The sequence below is a fragment of the Pteropus alecto genome, unplaced genomic scaffold, assembly GCF_000325575.1.
Source record: "Pteropus alecto unplaced genomic scaffold, ASM32557v1 scaffold3, whole genome shotgun sequence".
Lineage (NCBI taxonomy): Eukaryota > Metazoa > Chordata > Mammalia > Chiroptera > Pteropodidae > Pteropus > Pteropus alecto.
In genome coordinates, this window is record NW_006442484.1 from 37,662,836 (window position 1) to 37,681,309 (window position 18,474).

General features: G+C 33.4%; 1 protein-coding gene across 6 annotated transcripts in view; it reads right to left on the minus strand.

Annotated features, from left to right (window-relative positions):
• SCN3A (sodium voltage-gated channel alpha subunit 3) overlaps positions 1–18,474 on the minus strand; it is a 78,663-nt gene that overhangs the window by 5,030 nt on the left and 55,159 nt on the right. For all 6 annotated transcript variants that reach the window (XM_006921141.1, XM_006921137.1, XM_006921138.1 and 3 more), the window contains exons 17-22: positions 17,267–17,387; positions 15,973–16,127; positions 15,042–15,215; positions 3,718–3,840; positions 1,171–1,443; positions 275–328 (exon numbers count right to left, since the gene is read on the minus strand). In XM_006921141.1, coding sequence (XP_006921203.1) covers positions 275–328; positions 1,171–1,443; positions 3,718–3,840; positions 15,042–15,215; positions 15,973–16,127; positions 17,267–17,387 — 900 coding nt within the window. The remainder of the gene's footprint in view (positions 1–274; positions 329–1,170; positions 1,444–3,717; positions 3,841–15,041; positions 15,216–15,972; positions 16,128–17,266; positions 17,388–18,474) is intronic.

The window sequence follows — 18,474 nt, forward strand, 5'->3', positions numbered from 1 at the left end:
AGGGAAAGACAAATTACTTCCCCACTGAGCAACTTTCCTAATCTTAAGAATCTAATTTATTGGACCAATCTTATGACTTCTGATTCATGCAGTTAGATATATATATATTATATGGTAGACATATTAACTAAAAAATTATCTATATTGAAATGTACATACAATTGTGAATATTCTGATTATATCTAATATACAATTCTTGGCCTTTTAGTTAAATTATTACAAATATTCACTATGGAAAATCTAGTAACTATAAATAGATTTGAGTGATACTTACATCTCGTGAATCAACAGCGGCATACATGATGTCCATCCAGCCTTTAAATGTGGCCTGTAAATAACATATATTTGAATTCTACATAGAAACCTAATCTAAGAATATGCATTTTACCATATGAAAATCTGACAATGTTGGTACAAATAACTTTTGTACAATATTATGAAATTTTCTATGAAAAGATTGAAATGAATTAAATGGATAATTAAAATTGAAATAGAACAAAATTTTATTTAGAGTCTGGAACTCATTTGTTTCTCTTGAAAGATTTTCTATTTTTTTCCACACTAGAATTTAACTAGATTCATAAAACTCTCATCTCAGTCTCAACTCCCTTTCATACCAGAAAGTAAGCTCTGTGATTCCAGTCTATGGCATATTTAAACACAACTCACTCATTTTCATTAACTAATTATTGATTAGTAAATATACAGTCAAAATTATTAAACACATTTTGAAATCCACTCCATAAAATGTGCATTTCCACACATAGTAAAACTATGCTCTTTAGATGTTGGTACAATTAATTAACTGGCTATTAATCCATACCTTTAATTCATTACTACAATATATAAATTGTTATTTTAATACATAAAGTTGCTCCTTTGGCAATGATTTCTACAGAAAACTAAAAATAGTAATAGCAGAACAGAGATCAATAATACAACAAGAAAAAAACAACAGAAATATAAAATCATGTTAAAACATACTAAAAGCTGGACACGGGAAAACACATTATAAAATAACTACAAAACATCTTTACGGTAAGGTCAAGCTAATAGTATAGGAGTAATCATTAACTTTTTACTGTCAGATATTAATCATTCAAACAAGGAACATCAGAGAAAAATGATCTTACTTGAACTATTTTAAAAACTGACACAGTAGCCACTTACCACTTGAAGCAATGCGAGATAGCCAGCACCAACATTATCAAAGTTTACTTTCACATTTTTCCACCGAGCTTGCTTGCCAAGAGCCTGACAGTCACTCAAATTGTTAACTTCACTAACTTCAAACATGTTACCCGTTGTTGTGTTAACACAGTGGTAGAACTTGCCAGCAAACAAATTCACACCCATGATGCTAAAGATCAGCCAAAAGATGAGACAAACCAACAGCACATTCATGATAGAGGGAATTGCTCCAACAAGAGCATTCACAACCACCTAGAAAAAGACACGAAGATAAAGCAGCTTACAAATCATTAAAATGGAAACCATTTCTTTCATTTATTTAATACTAAAATAGATGTGAAAAGAATTAAATAAAAATCTAGGTAGACAGGTTGTTTCTTCTGTTATATTCTAGGACATATTTGATAAAGGAAAACAAATGGTGACACAACAGAAGAACTAAAGGATTTAAGGAAAGCAAAATATGTCAAAGTGTGAAAAGAAATTACAAAACCTGATATAGATGGAGTCAAAAAATGTATGCTGGGGAAAAAAAAGAAAAAGATGCATTAAATACCAACAGAAGAAATAATCATTCAGTAATACATTTTAATTTTCAAGAGTGTTAATGAATGATTGATGATTTGAAAATATGATCAAACAAATCCTTTATAAATAAACAAAGTATTAATAATGCATTAAATCTATATCCGCAGATCAAGTTAACTTTTCATGGCTATGAAGAATGAGATTAGGAATTTACAAGGTTCTTTTATCCCCTATTGGTAAATTCCAGTTTTAAAAAGTATTTTAAATTAAGAAATGAGATGGAATTTATTTCTGGACACGAAAGTACTGAATATATTCAATCCCCATTATTATTATTCCAAATCTCTTAAATGTTCATTTCGGGGCACATGTTACCTCACCAGGCTGATCTATTTCATGAAGGAGAAATTCAGTCACCCTTCCTCTAATTAAATTCAGAAAATATTAAATTGTACTTTGAAATCTTTAGGGAGGTCAACAGCATCTTTTTCTTATCTAATTTAATTTGGTTTATATAGGATTATTTTGTTAAGCATTTATATTAAATGAAACTATTGTTTAATTTTAAAATATTATAAATATCATTTTAAAAATCACCAAAGATTTTTAAGTTGATATCAAAACCTGAAATCCTTAATTGTAAAAATTTCATATGCTACTTGAATTTTATTTCTTTTAGAAATTAAGTCAAATATGTTATAATTAAGCCAGGTTTTTTTCTACTAAAATTTGTGTAAAATGACCTCCACAAGTTCACTTGTCATCAAATAAATGAGTGATACATTTTACCTATGTATAGCTGGAATGTTAATTCTGCCATATGATTGAATTAAAAATGGCAAATAGAATATTTTTCAGATTAGAGAAAATTTATAGTTTTTTAATTTTGTTTAATTACTATCTTTCCTTGAAAATGAATTCTTAATATAAAATCATAAAACCAGGTGAAGGCTTAAGTAATGTCAATAATGATAAAAGGTTTGTGTGAAAAGATCCTGAAATTGTGTAATAATTTTTATAAATTTTGTCTTGTCTTGTGATTATCAAGTAGCAAAGAAATAAAATTATAATGTAAAATCTAGTATTTCTTCGCTTATAGTGCTTCTGAAAATTCTGGAGAGAGTTTTTTTCTCACTGGTGAGTAAATCTCAAAGTCAAGGCCTAAATGTTTTATTGCCCAAACAAACTACTTCCTAACATAAAAGCCCTGTGGCCTAGAAGAAATTCAATATCCACGTACATTTGCAAACTGTATTAAACAAAGCTGGCCTTTATGCTAAATAGTATTTTGAGGGGTGTGGCAAGTGGGTGTGTATGTAAGTTTGTACTTTATGTTTAGATGCATAAAATATACACTAAGGAAGAGAGTTCAAGAGGAAAATATAAGTGCTATAGAAAAAGTGAACCTCATTCAGAACGTTCACTTAAAAGAGATCTATGAAACAAACAACAGGGCTGCCTGCAATACTTAATTATCTTAACCCCCTGCTTTTTTTTGCTTAGGATATATAAATTTTGTTAGAGTCTACTATTTAGTGTTTTCTTGTGCAACAACTATTTTTATTACTGATATTAATCGAAGAAGTGAAAGCACACAAAATCCATTTTACTTTTCATCTGTTACCAGTAAGTTTTGAGGAATAAAGCTACCTGTTGAGAAGGAAAAACCCCTCCTAGAAAGAATATCAGTAGTAAACAGTCATTTCAAAGTGTATAAGCAATGGGAAAGAAATAAATGACAGCACACAGTTTTGGGATATTGTGGAAACATCCTCGAACTGTCATCAGAAGACCTGGATTCTAGTCCTAATTCTGTCACAATTTTTGAGTACCTCTTTCACTTTTAGGAGGCTAGGCTTAGTGATCTCTAAGATTCCTGCTCTGAAATTCTGTAATTCTGTTAAGTAACTTTCAAAGGGTATGGCATTCCTCTGTATCTATATTATTACCTACATCTAATTTTGACACGAATCATCAGAGAGGCTTTACTGTTCTTACCCTCATGCCTTCAAACCGGGATAAAGCTCTTAGAGGTCTTAAAGCTCGTAGTGTCCGGAGGGATTTGATGGCACCAAGTTCTGAGTAGCCGAGAGCATTGGCTACCAAGCTAACCAAAGAAACCTACAAAAAGAAAAATTATTAATCAGTCCACCAAGAAATAAACTTCTGACTAAAGGCGTAGGATGTGGTGTCTGTCCTTTAGTGACACCAAATAAAACTTAAGACATATTTTGGCAGCCTTCATTTTCCACACAGTGGGATCTTTTTATATTGCCAGCCTCATCTTGTGCTATTGCTTTTCTTATCAGTGAAACTGAGTCCTTGATCATTTTTATAAACATTGTAAACATTGTTACTATGGAGCCCTTTTTAACCTGTGCATATAAACTACTGATGTTTCAGGACTTGGTTCAAAAGCTATATCCTCCATATATCTTTACTTAATAACATTGATTAGAATTCATGTTTTTTTCTTGATTTTGTGTAGTATCTTGGTTATGTGCATGAGAGGCATTTACCAGGTAACAGAGTCAAATTGGATAGATATCTTCTCTTTTCTTCTAGGTCACATAAACTTTTTATGGGCAGAGATGAAACAGTCTTCTCTTAACATACCTAATACTGTCTGGTTGAATATGCTTTTGTCAATATGTGTTGCACAAATAAACAAGGGGAACATTTAATCAGACCATGTTATAGTTTCATAATATTGAAGAAATTTTTACCTAAACTACTGGACTTATGATTTAGAATATAGTACCTCTCATTCAGAGTGGTAATACAGCTTTTTGATATTTACACATTTGTTAAATTTTACCTATATATATGTGAAAAATTAAAGAAGACGTTTCTTTTTTGGTGGAAGAGATTATATTGGCTTTGATTTACTTTCAACATAACATTTATTGATAATTTACTATGTGCTAGGCTCTGTTCTAAGTGTTCTACCTGTATAAATCTCAAAAATTAAATATTGTTTTGACTTTTTACTGATGAGGAAGTTGAATGGCTCCTCCTCCCCACCCCCAAAGAAAGATGTCATGTATTAAGAGGTGGAACTGGGGCTTCAACCCAAGTGATCTGACTTCAGAACCATATCTTAACCTTTTACATTTATTATCAAAAATTTGTTCCTCATCTGAACCATAAAATACAGAAATGACTTGAGTAATTATCTTTTCAATTCTTGCAATGATTGTACCTAACTAGTTCTTTCCTTGATGCATAGGAAAGAAGTTAATTCATTACGTCTATTGGCTGGCCTAAGGACATTAGCGCTTAATTTCTTGTGAAAAGGACTGTTGAAAATGGCCTAAAAGAATCCCCCCAACAATCTTTTGAGGTCTGATGAAAACAATGATCTGCCCAAGAACACATGGTATAAAACCAAAACCAAGGCTTTAAAGGCAAATGGAGCCACTGTCTCCTCATCGTTTAATTTAGGATACATCTCACAAAATTGAACAGAAAAATAAATGACTTGAGGTTAAACTTGACTAGTGGCAGGATAATTTATTGAGCTATTCATTTCTGTCTAGTGTTTGCTGCTACAGAAGACTGGAAAGATGGAAAGGTTATTAGAGAACAGGCAGACTTCTATATTCTGGGCATTTTTTCCTCAAGAGGCATTAATAGCTACTTTACATTTCTGGAGGTGCTTCTGAAGACTTCCCTCATCCTCCCAACCAAGTTCTTTATTTAAAAGTAAATGGCCGTAAATTTTTCAAGGCCCTAAAAGTAAAGAAGCTCATGCTTTAAAAGAGGAAAAGAAAAAGAGATAATGGCCAGAACCAGAAGTACTGGAAAGATAGGAAATTGTAGTGGGTTTGAAGGCTGGGAGGCACCACTTGCATATAATGACCCCACATGGGCTGGCTCTGTGTGTTGCTAGAGAATCGGTATTCGTGACTTACCGCCTCCCACCCCCCTTTTTTTTAATGGACCTCATGTCATTTTATGTAGCACAAAACTCATTTTATTAAGTTGACTATTGTGAAAAACAATATGCTTTAAAGGTAATTTTGAAATAAATAATTAAAGATTGGCAATATACTTAAAATTTAAACAATGTCCTATATTAGTAGAGCGCTTTATGGCTTACAATGATCTTTTTCACTCATTATGTCTGTCTCAGAGTTGTCAAATGACTAGTCCAAGAAAAGGTAGCAAGGAGCAAGCTCGTAACTGGAATTTAGGTCTTCAGTTTTCGAGTCCAGTGTTTTCACCTCAGCAACTTTGTTCCCAGTTTTTAATACAAGTGTTTTAATATTCATCTCTTTTTTGCCAAACACAAAAGGCACTCCTGCTAATATGTATAAACTGTAACAGAACTCTTTACCAAAAACTGAATTTTTAGTACAAATTTACATGACTCTAAGTACCTCACTATACAGCAAATACTATACAAAATTGTCTGTTTCAGGGGTGGTTTAGTTGTCATCCACATTTTTCAACAGTCCTATGACAGCTGAGACAAAGAAAGAAAATAATAATGCAGGAAGGATTGATTATTCTGAAGAAGACCTTGGAAGTCTTGTGATTGGTTAATGAACCAAGTAATATGAATTTATTTCCCTTAAAAATGGCTAGAGATGATTTTTTAAATATAATATAAAGCTAAAACATTAAAACCATATGATAACCTCCATATATTCAGATAATATATTTCCATCCAAAAGCTTGCATAATTTTCGATGGCAAAATCTAGAAGCATTCCCATTAAAACCAGAAATAAAAGAATATGCCCACCACCAACATTTTTATTTAACACTTTCTGAAAGAAAAAATAAGAGCTATAAGAATTAGAATAACAAAGGAAGTCATTATTTGCAGATATATTATTGCTGACCTCAAAAAAAAACAAAAACAAGAATAAAGCGAAGACTATTATAAATAATAATATAATTATCTTAGGTATTAATATATTTTTTCATTTTTTTTTACAATTGTGTAAGTGTCTTTTGGTACTACACAAACTTTAAAATATTAGAAGAAAAAAAGAATGAGATAATCTAAAATAATATTGTTTTAAGAAGAAGAGAAGAGGACAAAGTCCACCTGATATTACAACCAGTTATAAATCAGCAATAATTAAAGCTGTCATATTAGTAGACAAAGAAATAAATGAAATAAAACAAATCTATATTGGACCCAAGACAATTGGACCCAAGTAAGAGCATGTAGATAAGATTAGCCTTTTAAATGGGAAGTAAAAAGAACAACCTAAGTGAAGGAATCATTGTGAGGAAAATAATCTTGGAGCCTCACCTCATTTCTTACACCAAAATAAGTTCCAGATTGATTGAAAATTAAAACGTCAAAATGGATGAAGAAATGAAACTCAAACTATAAAAGTGGGAAGACATGAGAAAATATTTTAATAATAAAAATAATATTGAAAGGAAATGGTCTTCATAAGCATGAGAAAAACCAGGAAGAAAAAAAGGCTGATAAAATTGATTAAATCAATATGAAAAATTTCTACATGACAAAAAAAAAAAAAAAAAAACAGAAACAACAACCCTAAAAGGAAAAGTAGTCGTTACCACCTGTGACAAAATAGTAAATTTCTTTAATCTGAAAAGTACTCCTACAAATCAGTGACAAAAAGGTTATTAACCAAATAGTATAACATACAGATTTTCTCCAGACTTCCATTTTAATCTGTTTGAACAACACATTTATTTAAACTCACTATTGAAATCCAACTAGAAGGAAAGCAAAGGAGTACAAACAGAGAATGTGAGAAGAGACAACAAAGCGGAGGGTTAAAAAATAAATCTGGACTATGGAGAGCACGGGATTGATCACTTTCTCAGCAGAGCAGAAGCAGCAGAAAGTCAAACCTTTGCAGTGAATTCTTAAAACACTCTGGACCTGGAGTCATTAGGTTCCTCTAAAACGGGGGTAGCAGATGGCACTGAAAACAGAACTGATTGAAATTCTCTATACAGGAAAGGTGAGCACTCTTGAGTCCCTTCATCTACCTCTCTCCAGCCCTGCAGGAGAGCAGAATTGAATAGGACACCTTCACAGCTTACAGAGTAAAATCTATATCTGCTACAGAAGTCAGAACATAGAAACAATAATCCATGTTGCGAGACTTATAAAACCATAAAAGCCTCTTCAAAATATCATGCAGTTGAAGGTTTTCCATTAATAGTACCATAGGGTTTAAATAGCATGTGGATTAATTCAATATTTCTTACAGCAAGGGCATGGACCTTCAGATTTCTAAGTGCACACCTCCCTTCTTCTACTCCACAACAGTTGTGTTTCCTGTCTGCTAAGTGGCTTCTAAAACAGAGCTCAGGTAATGGTGGGGGTCAGGTGCACAGCTGCCGGGGAAGTGGTGTCAAGGGCTGTTGGTGTAGTCGGGAGGGTGGGGATACTGAAGATGGTGGGATTTGGCCAGCTGGGACGGGTAAGTTTTGTGGCAGGAATGGAGTGAAGGATATCCAGTGTCTGTGAGAAGTAAACAGTTTCTATGCAATGTTAGTGAGGAATGAGAGTTCATTTTTATGTATGAGGAGTTTGTAACTCAGGGGCTGACTCTTTCTTTGCCTTTGACATATTTTCTGCTTCTGTCTTAAGCTTTTACAGTTTGTCTTTTACTTTGTACATGATTAGAAAATTCACAATGCTCACAAGCTATATAAAAGCGAACATCTCAGTCATTATGCCTTTTTTTTTTTCTTTTGTGGCAGTGGGAAACGAGATAATGTAACTGTTCGTCCCTGGGGAATGGATGAGTAAATTGTGGTGGTGCATCACTGGACTGCTGTGTGGCAAACAGAGCCATTGGTTCCACAGACATGTCATTTAAGTATTACAAATATCATTTTTTTAAAATGAGAATTTTGACCCAGCTAATTTCTAAGTTTATTTTCTTGTCTGGAATTGTATAGTTCAGTAACTTCAAAATGATTAAAGCAAAATAACACTATATGTTATTTATACTGAAAAGACAAATCACAGTATATTTATGGATACATCATCTTTAACCAAGTACTTCTGTATATAGGGTATCTAATTATGAGTCTATCCTCAGGTTTAATAATTTTTTTTTTTCTGGGAAAATAGGAATTTTGTTTGACATTTTATGTAGTAAACATATGGTCACTTAATAGCTGAGTAATTACTCTGTGCCTCAATTTCCTCATCTACCAAACTGGGATCATAGGAACAGATACCTTAGTGGTTGTGAAGATTAAATGAATTAAGACAAAGGTTAGTTATGATTATTATACATGAGAATGCTTACCTGCCTTTACTGTCACTGTTTAGAATCCTAGCTCATGAATTTCTACGGTATCCAATGGACTTTAAGAAGAGTAAGAGCCATGGGGATCTTTCTAAGGGAGGCATGTGATGAGGTTATAACTGGAGGCAGGGAGGACATTTAGTAAGCCATTGCTTGGTCCAATTAGTCCTAATGGTGTTGTCGTTGAAGAAGAGGATCCAGACCCCAATTCATTTTTTAGTTGGAAACATACTGATTGATTGGTTGTGAGGAGTGATAGAGAAGGAAAGGCTGAAGATAACACCTGGTTTAGCTTCATAGATATGCCACCTTTAGACTAAACAGGGAATTAAGGAAGAAATGCTGATTGAAGAGTAAGATAATGAATGTACTCAGACAGAAAGAGTTTTAGTAGGAAGGAGTGTCAGTAGGAAGCATTTAGAAATGTGGGTTGGGATTTCAGGAGAGAACAGAATTAAAGACTAAAACCCCATTGTCCTAAAAGTTTTGATCTTTTAACAAATGGAATACAGAATTTTATACTGTTAAACTAATTAATAGGATTATCTTTTTAAACCTGTGAGAAATTTTTCATATTAAGAAATTGATAATACTAAAAGAGAATAAAATCCTTCCAAAAAAAGAACAAAGTGAATCAATCCTACTAGGAGACATTTATAGGAAAAGCCATATTTACATGGAAGTATTTCTGGAGAGAGGCCAGAAATTGATACGAAATGACAATAATTTATATCCAAAGTTATTTTTATTTAATTCTCTGCACAAGAGCTGTAGCTGAAATTAAGGAAGGTGTGTACATATTAGCAAGGCATCTCATTGTTTTCATTCACAAAGGCAACCACCTTCTAAGTATAATATGAGAACACTTTGACTAGTGCAACACAATATTTCAAATAGATCAAGGCTCTGTTGTGAAATATGGGGCAAAGAGCACAGTGCTAGGTGGAGGTAGCTCTGCCACTCATTAGTGGTATGACATCTCTAAACCTCATTTTCTCAGTACCAAAACAGACAATAAGACTTACATTATAGGATCGTTAAGAGGATTAATAAACAATTTATATTAAAAAGAGATTGATAATGAGCAGTATAATAAAGTGGTTAGGTGCACAGTCATTAGAGTCAGACTGCTTGGGTACAAAATCTAGTTTAGCCTCTTATTAGCTATGTTTACTTGGGCAAGTAATAACCTTTCTTTGCCTTAGTTTGCCCATCTGCACAATGAGAGGGGTTATGGTTTCTAACTCAGAGTTTTGAAGATTAAATGAGTTAACACATACAAAGTGCTTTTAGCAACAACTGTACACAGGAAGCATTAAATTAGGGTTATCAATTTTCCTTTTTATTAGGTAAGGCTCTTAATTAGTGCCATTCCCACAGTAAGTGCTTAGGAAGTGCTAGGCCTCTTATTGTGCTACTTCTAATACTAATAACACTAGTTTCATTTTTGAGTATGCCAGTATGTCAAGAGTGAATGTCAAGAGCTAAGGCAGGGACCACTAGAGTACAGAGGCTACTGGCAATTGTAAATACATATTAGAATCAGAATGTATCCCTATTCTACTTTTGTTCACCTCAATAGAGCAGCCGATGAGGGTACTAAGGAGCCCTTGAACAAGTGGGAAAAAAAGTTTCTGAGTGGCAAACATCAAGCATCTCATTTCAACCACATCAGCAACCTGTGCTGTCTGTAGAGTGGAAATCATTCATGGGCAATAAATATTTCATGATATTTGAATATTTTACTAAGACTGTGTTTTGGATACATCACTACTTTAGATAATTTAGAACCAAATTTGAAGTCATCATGACAGGAGCTTGGATGTATTTTCTTGGAGATGACATTTATGCAAAAATCAATAAAATCATAAGAAATCTGAATTTCTTTTAAAATAAATTATTATCATGTATTTAGTTCATTGTGGAGCTAATAACAGTATCTATATTATAACTTGTATAGTGATAGTATCGGATAGTTTGGTTTTTATATGAAGATAGTATCTTTTTGACCTTTGGATAGGAACAAAATACAGAATCAGAAAAAGTAGTGGTACAGTATCTTGGCAGACAAAGGCATGAGTTAAGTTGTCCTACTTGATTCCAACTTGAGTTATCATATTTGCTGTTTCTGTTTCTTCGTCTCCATTTTTCAATCTTTCCAATATTTCTAGTACTTTATTCCCATCACTTCCATGAGGCAATGCTTATCTATAACACCAGTGACCTCTATTTTGCCAAATCTAAGTGGCATTTCTCTGTATTCATGTCACTGACCTCCTTATAGCCTTATAGAATTGATCACTCCTCTTTTGGAAAACCCAACTATCTTCTCTGGGCTTCTGTGATACCGTGCATGTTCTATTTTCCTTTTTCATCTAATAGCAACTTCTTAATCTAATTTACTGGCTCCTTACCTTTTGCCTAACCTCTAACTGTTGAAGTGTTCCCCAGAGTTTAGACTGTGCTACCTTGTCACCTTGCATTCCCTGCCTAGGTAAACTCATTCAAGTTCATGAGCTAATACAGATGGCGTCAAATGCCATCTGTATCCCAATGAATCCTAAAATGATAATCAGGTCCTGATTTCTCTCCAGATTTGAGACTTACGTAAAATTCAACATCTACTCTTCAATGTCTAATCAGCATCTCAAACTTAGTACATTTTTCTTCCACTTACCATCTGCTTGCCCTGTCAAACCTGTTCTCTTCTTCTCCATTCCAGTTAATGGCTTCGTTCTCTACCATTTATTCAAGTCGAGGTTGAAAGAAAATCTGTTTGTCAAATCCTCTCTTTACACCACACATCTAGTCCATAATTGTCCCATCACCTTAGTCTAAGACACAATCTTCTCTTTCCTAGGTTGTTAACACAACTCCCTGGTTGGTCTCCCTGCTCCGACTGAACCATTCTTCGACTTTAAAATGTTATCATTTTAAAACAGTAGATTGGATCCCTGCTTGCTCCCCTCCCTGAGCTTCCCACTATATAATCAATATGTAATAAATTACATAATATATATAATATATAATAAAGCACGAACTTCTTGCTATGGCCCCTAGGTAACTTTCTGAATTGTTTTTATCATCCTTGCCCATGTTTCATCACACATAAGTACAACAGTTTTCTGTCTCTTGAGTGTCTGTGGCTCATACTTACTTCAGGGCCTTCAGATTGCTCTTTTCTATTCCTTTAGGTCTTTGAATTGCTGGACCATTGTTATAGACTGAATGTTTATGTTCCCCAAAATTCATATGTTGAAACATAAGCCCCAAAGTAATGGTATTTGGAGGTGGGGCCTTTAGGAAGTGATTAGGTCATAAGGGTGGAGTCCTCATGAATAGAATTAGTGCCTTATAAAAGAGACCCCAGGAGCTCAATTACCCATTTCTCCACACCAGAGCACAGAGGGAAGATGTTGTCTATGAGCTAAGAAGAGGGATCTCACTAGACATCGAAACTGCTGGCAACTTGATCTGGGACACCCCAGCCTCCAGAACTGTAAGAAATAAATTTCTCTTGTTTATAAGTCACTTGTTTATGGGATTCTGTTAGAGCAGCCCCAAAGCACCTTTTCTCATTGTTTACTTTCACAAAGACACCTTCCCTAGACACTCTACCTAATACTCTCCTCCTGCTTCCTACTTTGCAGCCATTGTCTATTTTATTATCCTGTTTTATCTCATACCAGTCATCACCATCTGCATTTATCTTATTTTTAGATTTTATTTGTTTACATCTCTACTATCTGTTCTACTCTCCCATAGAGTGTAAGCTCTAATAGGACTCGATCCATCTTGTTCATAGCTCTTTAAAGTAGCATGTGATCATTATTAGATGCTTAACATATTAATTGAATTAGTGAATGAATGTTAGAAAGTTAGACAGATAGCCCACTATAATCTACTTTTACTTTTAGAGAACTGAAGAAATTACATTTTTTACATAGATAAATTTCTCAAAGTTCAAAAGTATATTTCTTCTGGTTTGAAGTGCTTCACTCTTACCTCAGTTTTGTTTTTTCTTTTGTTTTAGCTTTCTGTGGCTATTTAGTTTTGTTACAGCAATATACCTGAAGGATTGTGAAACTATTTTAACTCTGCATTTACTTTAGCTCAGTGGACCCAGTGGTCTGAGAACAAGTTGTTATCTGAGATTACAACTAACTTGTGTATTTCAGTCCCTGCTTTGGGAAAAAGAAAAAAATAGACCCATTTAAAGTAACATAATTTACCCAAAGGTAAGATGTTTTAAATACCCAGTTCTAATCTATTAATTTAGTCTCACTTAAAGAAAAAGTAATTTTTTGGGCACCATTCTTTGTCATTGATTTATTCATTTTTGACATTATTTGATAGATCCCTAAGTGTCTATATCAGCTGTTTAAGGACACAAACAAGATACAAAGCCCCTGTTTTTGAGAGATTTTTTTTGCATCATATTCATATCTTCTGGATGAGGGAAATACGTGGAATACTAAAAGTGCAATGTAGTATTTCAGTGAATATAAATTTTTTAGTAAATGTAAATATTCAATAAATTTCACAATGTTCTGAAGAACTTCTATCAAATTTGTAAATGATCTTCATACATGACAAAATCTTTTTGAACTAAAGAAGATTCTTAATGTATTTAGTGTTCCATCTTTTCAGGAAGAAGCTAGAGATTATAAATGCTATATCCTAAAGCTAATCAGTAAAAATAATAATACATTTGTACCAGTTAGATAAGAAATCTGTGGGATAAAAGAGCCCTGAATTGAGAATTAGGAAATTTGGACACTAATCTTAGCTTTGTTACTAAGTAGATATGCTATTTTAGGAAAATTATTTAAACTGAGGCTTCATTTTAAAATAAACTCTTTAGAAAACCAGAATAAAGGTTAGATATTCCTTAAGGTCTATTCCAGCTGCAGAATATGAGAATATTAAACTTCCTCTTATGGATAGCTTTTCAGGATAATACTGACATTCATCTTTAGTATTTATTAAATACCAGCCATGGAAATTGGAAGTCATTTCTGGTGTATTAAGAGTGACTTGGAAGCAGATTTATTCTCAACTCAAAGAGTTGAACACATTTTGGTTATAGAGATGAGTATGTATGTGTGAGAGAAAGGGAAATAGAATTTAGATAGGCCCACACTTGTCAAAAATGATAAAAAGAATGAATGGACATGTACGATAATCATTGATTAATAGTGGCAAGTGTTAAAGCTAAAAATAAAGTGCTTTATGATTGCTAGGAAACAGCTAGAGGTTGCTTAGAGCACTTTGTTTTGTTGCGAAAGCCTTGTGCAATGGAATATCACAGACTACAAAGAACCAGGTGACTGTTATTTTGCCCCATTGCCTCTACATCGCTTGGAATAAAAAAAAAAAAATGGCTGTAAGTCAGATCCTGTTATTGGCAAAGTTCCTATGACTGCTTATCCTAGGGTAATCAGATTCAGAGCAAGGCTCCTACACCTAACTCTTTGCATGGTAAATATCTGATTAGCTCCTGGGCTATCTAACTACTGATTTAAGAATAGAAATGCATTTTATTCTTTGTGGGTATACAGCTGAATGGATACAATGTAGGTTTTTTTTTTTTAACATTATTTAACAAAATGTACTCTAGTAAGGTATTAAAGAGCAATTCTCATAATTGCTGGCCCCAATCTGTCTTGATTTTACTTCCCTGAATTTTTTTTTTTTTGAACTGTTAGTAAGTGCTTAGATCTGTCAATTAACACTGATTTTTTTAAAGTTATTCCTTAACTTGAGGTCCTTAACTTTCAGAAAAAGAAGAGCTGTCTCCTTATGACAGAGCAGTTCTCTCTCTGTTTTCTCTTACCACTCTCCACATCTTTAGGACCTCTTCTACTGTTTTCCAAGAGACTTTTAACATTTTTGCATTTATTGCATTTATTATATTTTTAAAAAGATAATTGCATAATTGTGTCAACATTAGTGAAACCAGGTTCTCAAAAGTCAAAGTTTTAATTCTAGAAGTATATGAAATGTAAAATTTGCCTTTTTAAAAAACAATTTAATAAAAATCACTCAGTATACTTACATCAACGATCAAGAAATCTAGCCAGCACCAGGCATTAGTGAAATATGTTTGAAATCCATACGCTACCCATTTGAGAAGCATTTCCAGAATGAATATATAAGTGAAGACTTTGTCAGCATATTCTAGCATGGTTTTGATAGTCTTTCGCTGTTCAATGTATATATCTTCAAAAGCCTGTGAATGAAGAATGCTTTTATTTTACTTGAATGGCTTGCCTCCCCCAAATACTTGATAAAATTGCTTAGTATAATACTGGTCACAAAGCAATAATTTAATAAATATTAGCTAACATCAGGCAAACATTGAACATTAGACAACATTTAAAGTCTAAAACTAATGGAAAATGTTGGCAAGGAAATGTCAGTATCTTCACTGATTTAGTATGTACTTTCTTCCCTGCCTTTTACCCCAAAATTTCTATTTCAATTACTACTACAAAGACTTGCTTTTAGATAGTAGTAAACTCAGAAAATAATTAGAAGTTTTGTTGATGAGGGAGAGACTTGAACTATTCCAACATAATGATTGGAATGATTTCCTGAATGATCCATATTATTTTGAAAGAATAAATTGATTAGACATAAAGAAAGCAAGATATACTTTTAGTCTATAAATGTTAATATGATTAATAGTGAGAACTGGATGGTATTTGATGTGGAAGGTAACATAGTTACAGAATGTCTCTGTAAATGATTGTCTCAGTGAGGAAAACATCTGTTAGAAAAACACCAGATGAGAAATTCCATCTGGCTCTTCATGGCCTTGATTTATTTTGTACTGAATTTTGCACAATTCAACTCTGGGTGCCAAGCTCTGCAAGGCACAGATACACTTTCTCCTTTACTTCTTAAACTCAACATATGCTTCTGGTATTTTCAGAAAATAAGCTATTCTACTAGAATCTGATTCTTGCAATATGCTTTTCACTTACCAAAGCACCACTACTAAGAAGGATCATGAAGACAATGAAAGTCTCAAACCAGTTGTGCTCAACAATGCTGTAGCAGGTTTTCCGAAGATTCCACCAGATCTTTCCTTTGCCTTCTTCTATACTTACTTGACAGAATGGAAACTTTTTAATACATCCTAAAAGATAAAATTAAATATAATAAATTAGAAAAATATTTTACTATTAATTAGGAAAAAAAAAAAAAAACTTTGTTGCTCCCTCCACACCCCAGGCTCAGATCATTATTTTATAGGGTAACTGGTTACTCCATTCTCTAGTTATCTTCAATATCCTTCCTGTATAATGAATCATTTTCAGATTTAGTTATTTAGCCAGCTATCTAGAATTCAAGGAATTACTTTACCAAGAGTTGCTTGAGTATAAATGTTTCATTCCTTAACACTAGTTAGGATCTCTCTTCACCTCAAGGTCACTGATGGAAATAGGGTCCAATAACACTTCTCAGGTTTGGGGGAAAACTACACATTCAAATTGTTTATTCATTTTTTGATGTGATCCTGGACTTTCACTCCCTTCTTATCATGACAGAAAATCCCCCTGTCTTCCCAGTTATCAGCCATTGTCAGTTTTCCCAAGCTAATTTATTTTCAGCTTCAGTGCTTTTCTAAGTCACACCTATGACTCATCTTGTCAGTCAGTATCTCTATTTCTTTTCCTCCCCCTCTTTGCTTTCATGTTATTTCTAACTTGAATCTACTCTCCTCCTCTAACTCTCTGAGCTTTTACTTATCAGATTAAATCCAATCACACTGAGTCAGCAAATCTTTATTGATTTGTATGCAAGACACTGCACTGGTTGCTGTGAGAATTACTCTTCTCTGTGTCAAAGCTCTACAACACATTTACATCCCTAGACAGCTCTGGCTACAGCACAAATTAACCACATTTGAAACTATAAGGGTTGGGGTGTAATTATTGCAGCATCTATAAATCAAATAATCATACTAACAATGAGGTCTGAAGGGAGTGCTGTATCAATGAGATGACATTCCAGAATGTCATTTATCTCATAGAGTCAACTTTATTCTGAGGACTAAAGGAAAAAGACATGTTAAATCATCTTAATTGTGCAAGCACAGACACTGCTATAGTATAATCTGGAAGTATAGATAAACTAACATTTAGGAAGAAAAGAGGAAAACAAAGATAAACATGCCTTCACCAATTTTTTGAAATATTTCTTTGAAATGAGGTATCATCCTTCTCTGTAAGGAAAAAGGGGAGATGACATTTAATCATATTAGAGCTTGTTTACCTTCAGTAAAACAAGCTTCTGGTTTAAGGTCTTCCTCTGGTTCAATTTCAGCTTGGTCACCTTCTCGGGGTGGAGCAACATCAACTGTGCTTCCTTCAGATGAGCTGGTTGCATTTAATTTCTGGAAACAAAACCCCATTGCAAAGATGTAACTTTTTTCCCCTTTTATTCAGTTAATTTGGAAATACTCTGTCATAGGGTGCAAAAAATGGTAGAGATAGCATTTGATTCTATTAACATTACTGATTTTACATAATTCATACTAATAATTATAAAATAATTAAAGTCCTACTTTTCAAAACAATGCAACTACTGACTTGGTTCAGACGAAAAAATGTTTAGACAGCATTCAATGTGGGTGATTTGGAAAGGATGGATTATACTGATTAACTTGTTCTGTGATCTCCATTTATGTATGAATCCATATGAAAATAATTTAATACATTAAGACTAAGACCAACTCAAGAATAGTTTGATAAAAGTCTTGTATGCTGACATCCACTGCTGATTATATTAATTAAAATGCATCAAATCAAATTGTATTTTCCATCACTTCCAATGGAAATTTTCAGAGGGCAAAGAACATTACCAGTTGTCTGTAACTACTGTCCATGTTTCTATAATTTTAGAAAGGAAGAATGGCTCATTAACATTAGTCACAGTCATTATACTTCAATTTTGAGCTATATTTTCCTCTGGCTTATGTAATTTTCTTCACTCTTTACTAGCAGAAAAAGATGGATCTCTCTCTCTCTCTCTCTCTCTCTCTCTCTCTCTCAATTGCTTAAATGAATTATGAATTCAGTACTTGCCAAAGAATTCTAAATGGAAATTTCTTCGTAAATGGCATTGTCCAGAATCTGGGTAGACTTATTAGGAGCACATTCTTAATTCAACATGTGATCAGGCTGTGAATTTTTCCATTATATAAATCACTATGACATGCCACATGGCTAAGAAGAGCCACTTCAGTGTTACAAGAATAAATATCTAGTAAGTACTCTGAGATCACTTGGGAAGACATTATGGATGTGTAATGCTTTATGAAAACTGGTGCAAAGACATGACATACAACACAGCCTAGGCAATGTAAAGCTTTTAGAAGGAAAGAACAGCACATGGACAGGTTAATGCTTTCAAAATCTCCATTTACTTTAGTAGCTAGTGGTAGGGTCACTCTGCTTCTGAAAGAGTAATGTGTTATTAAA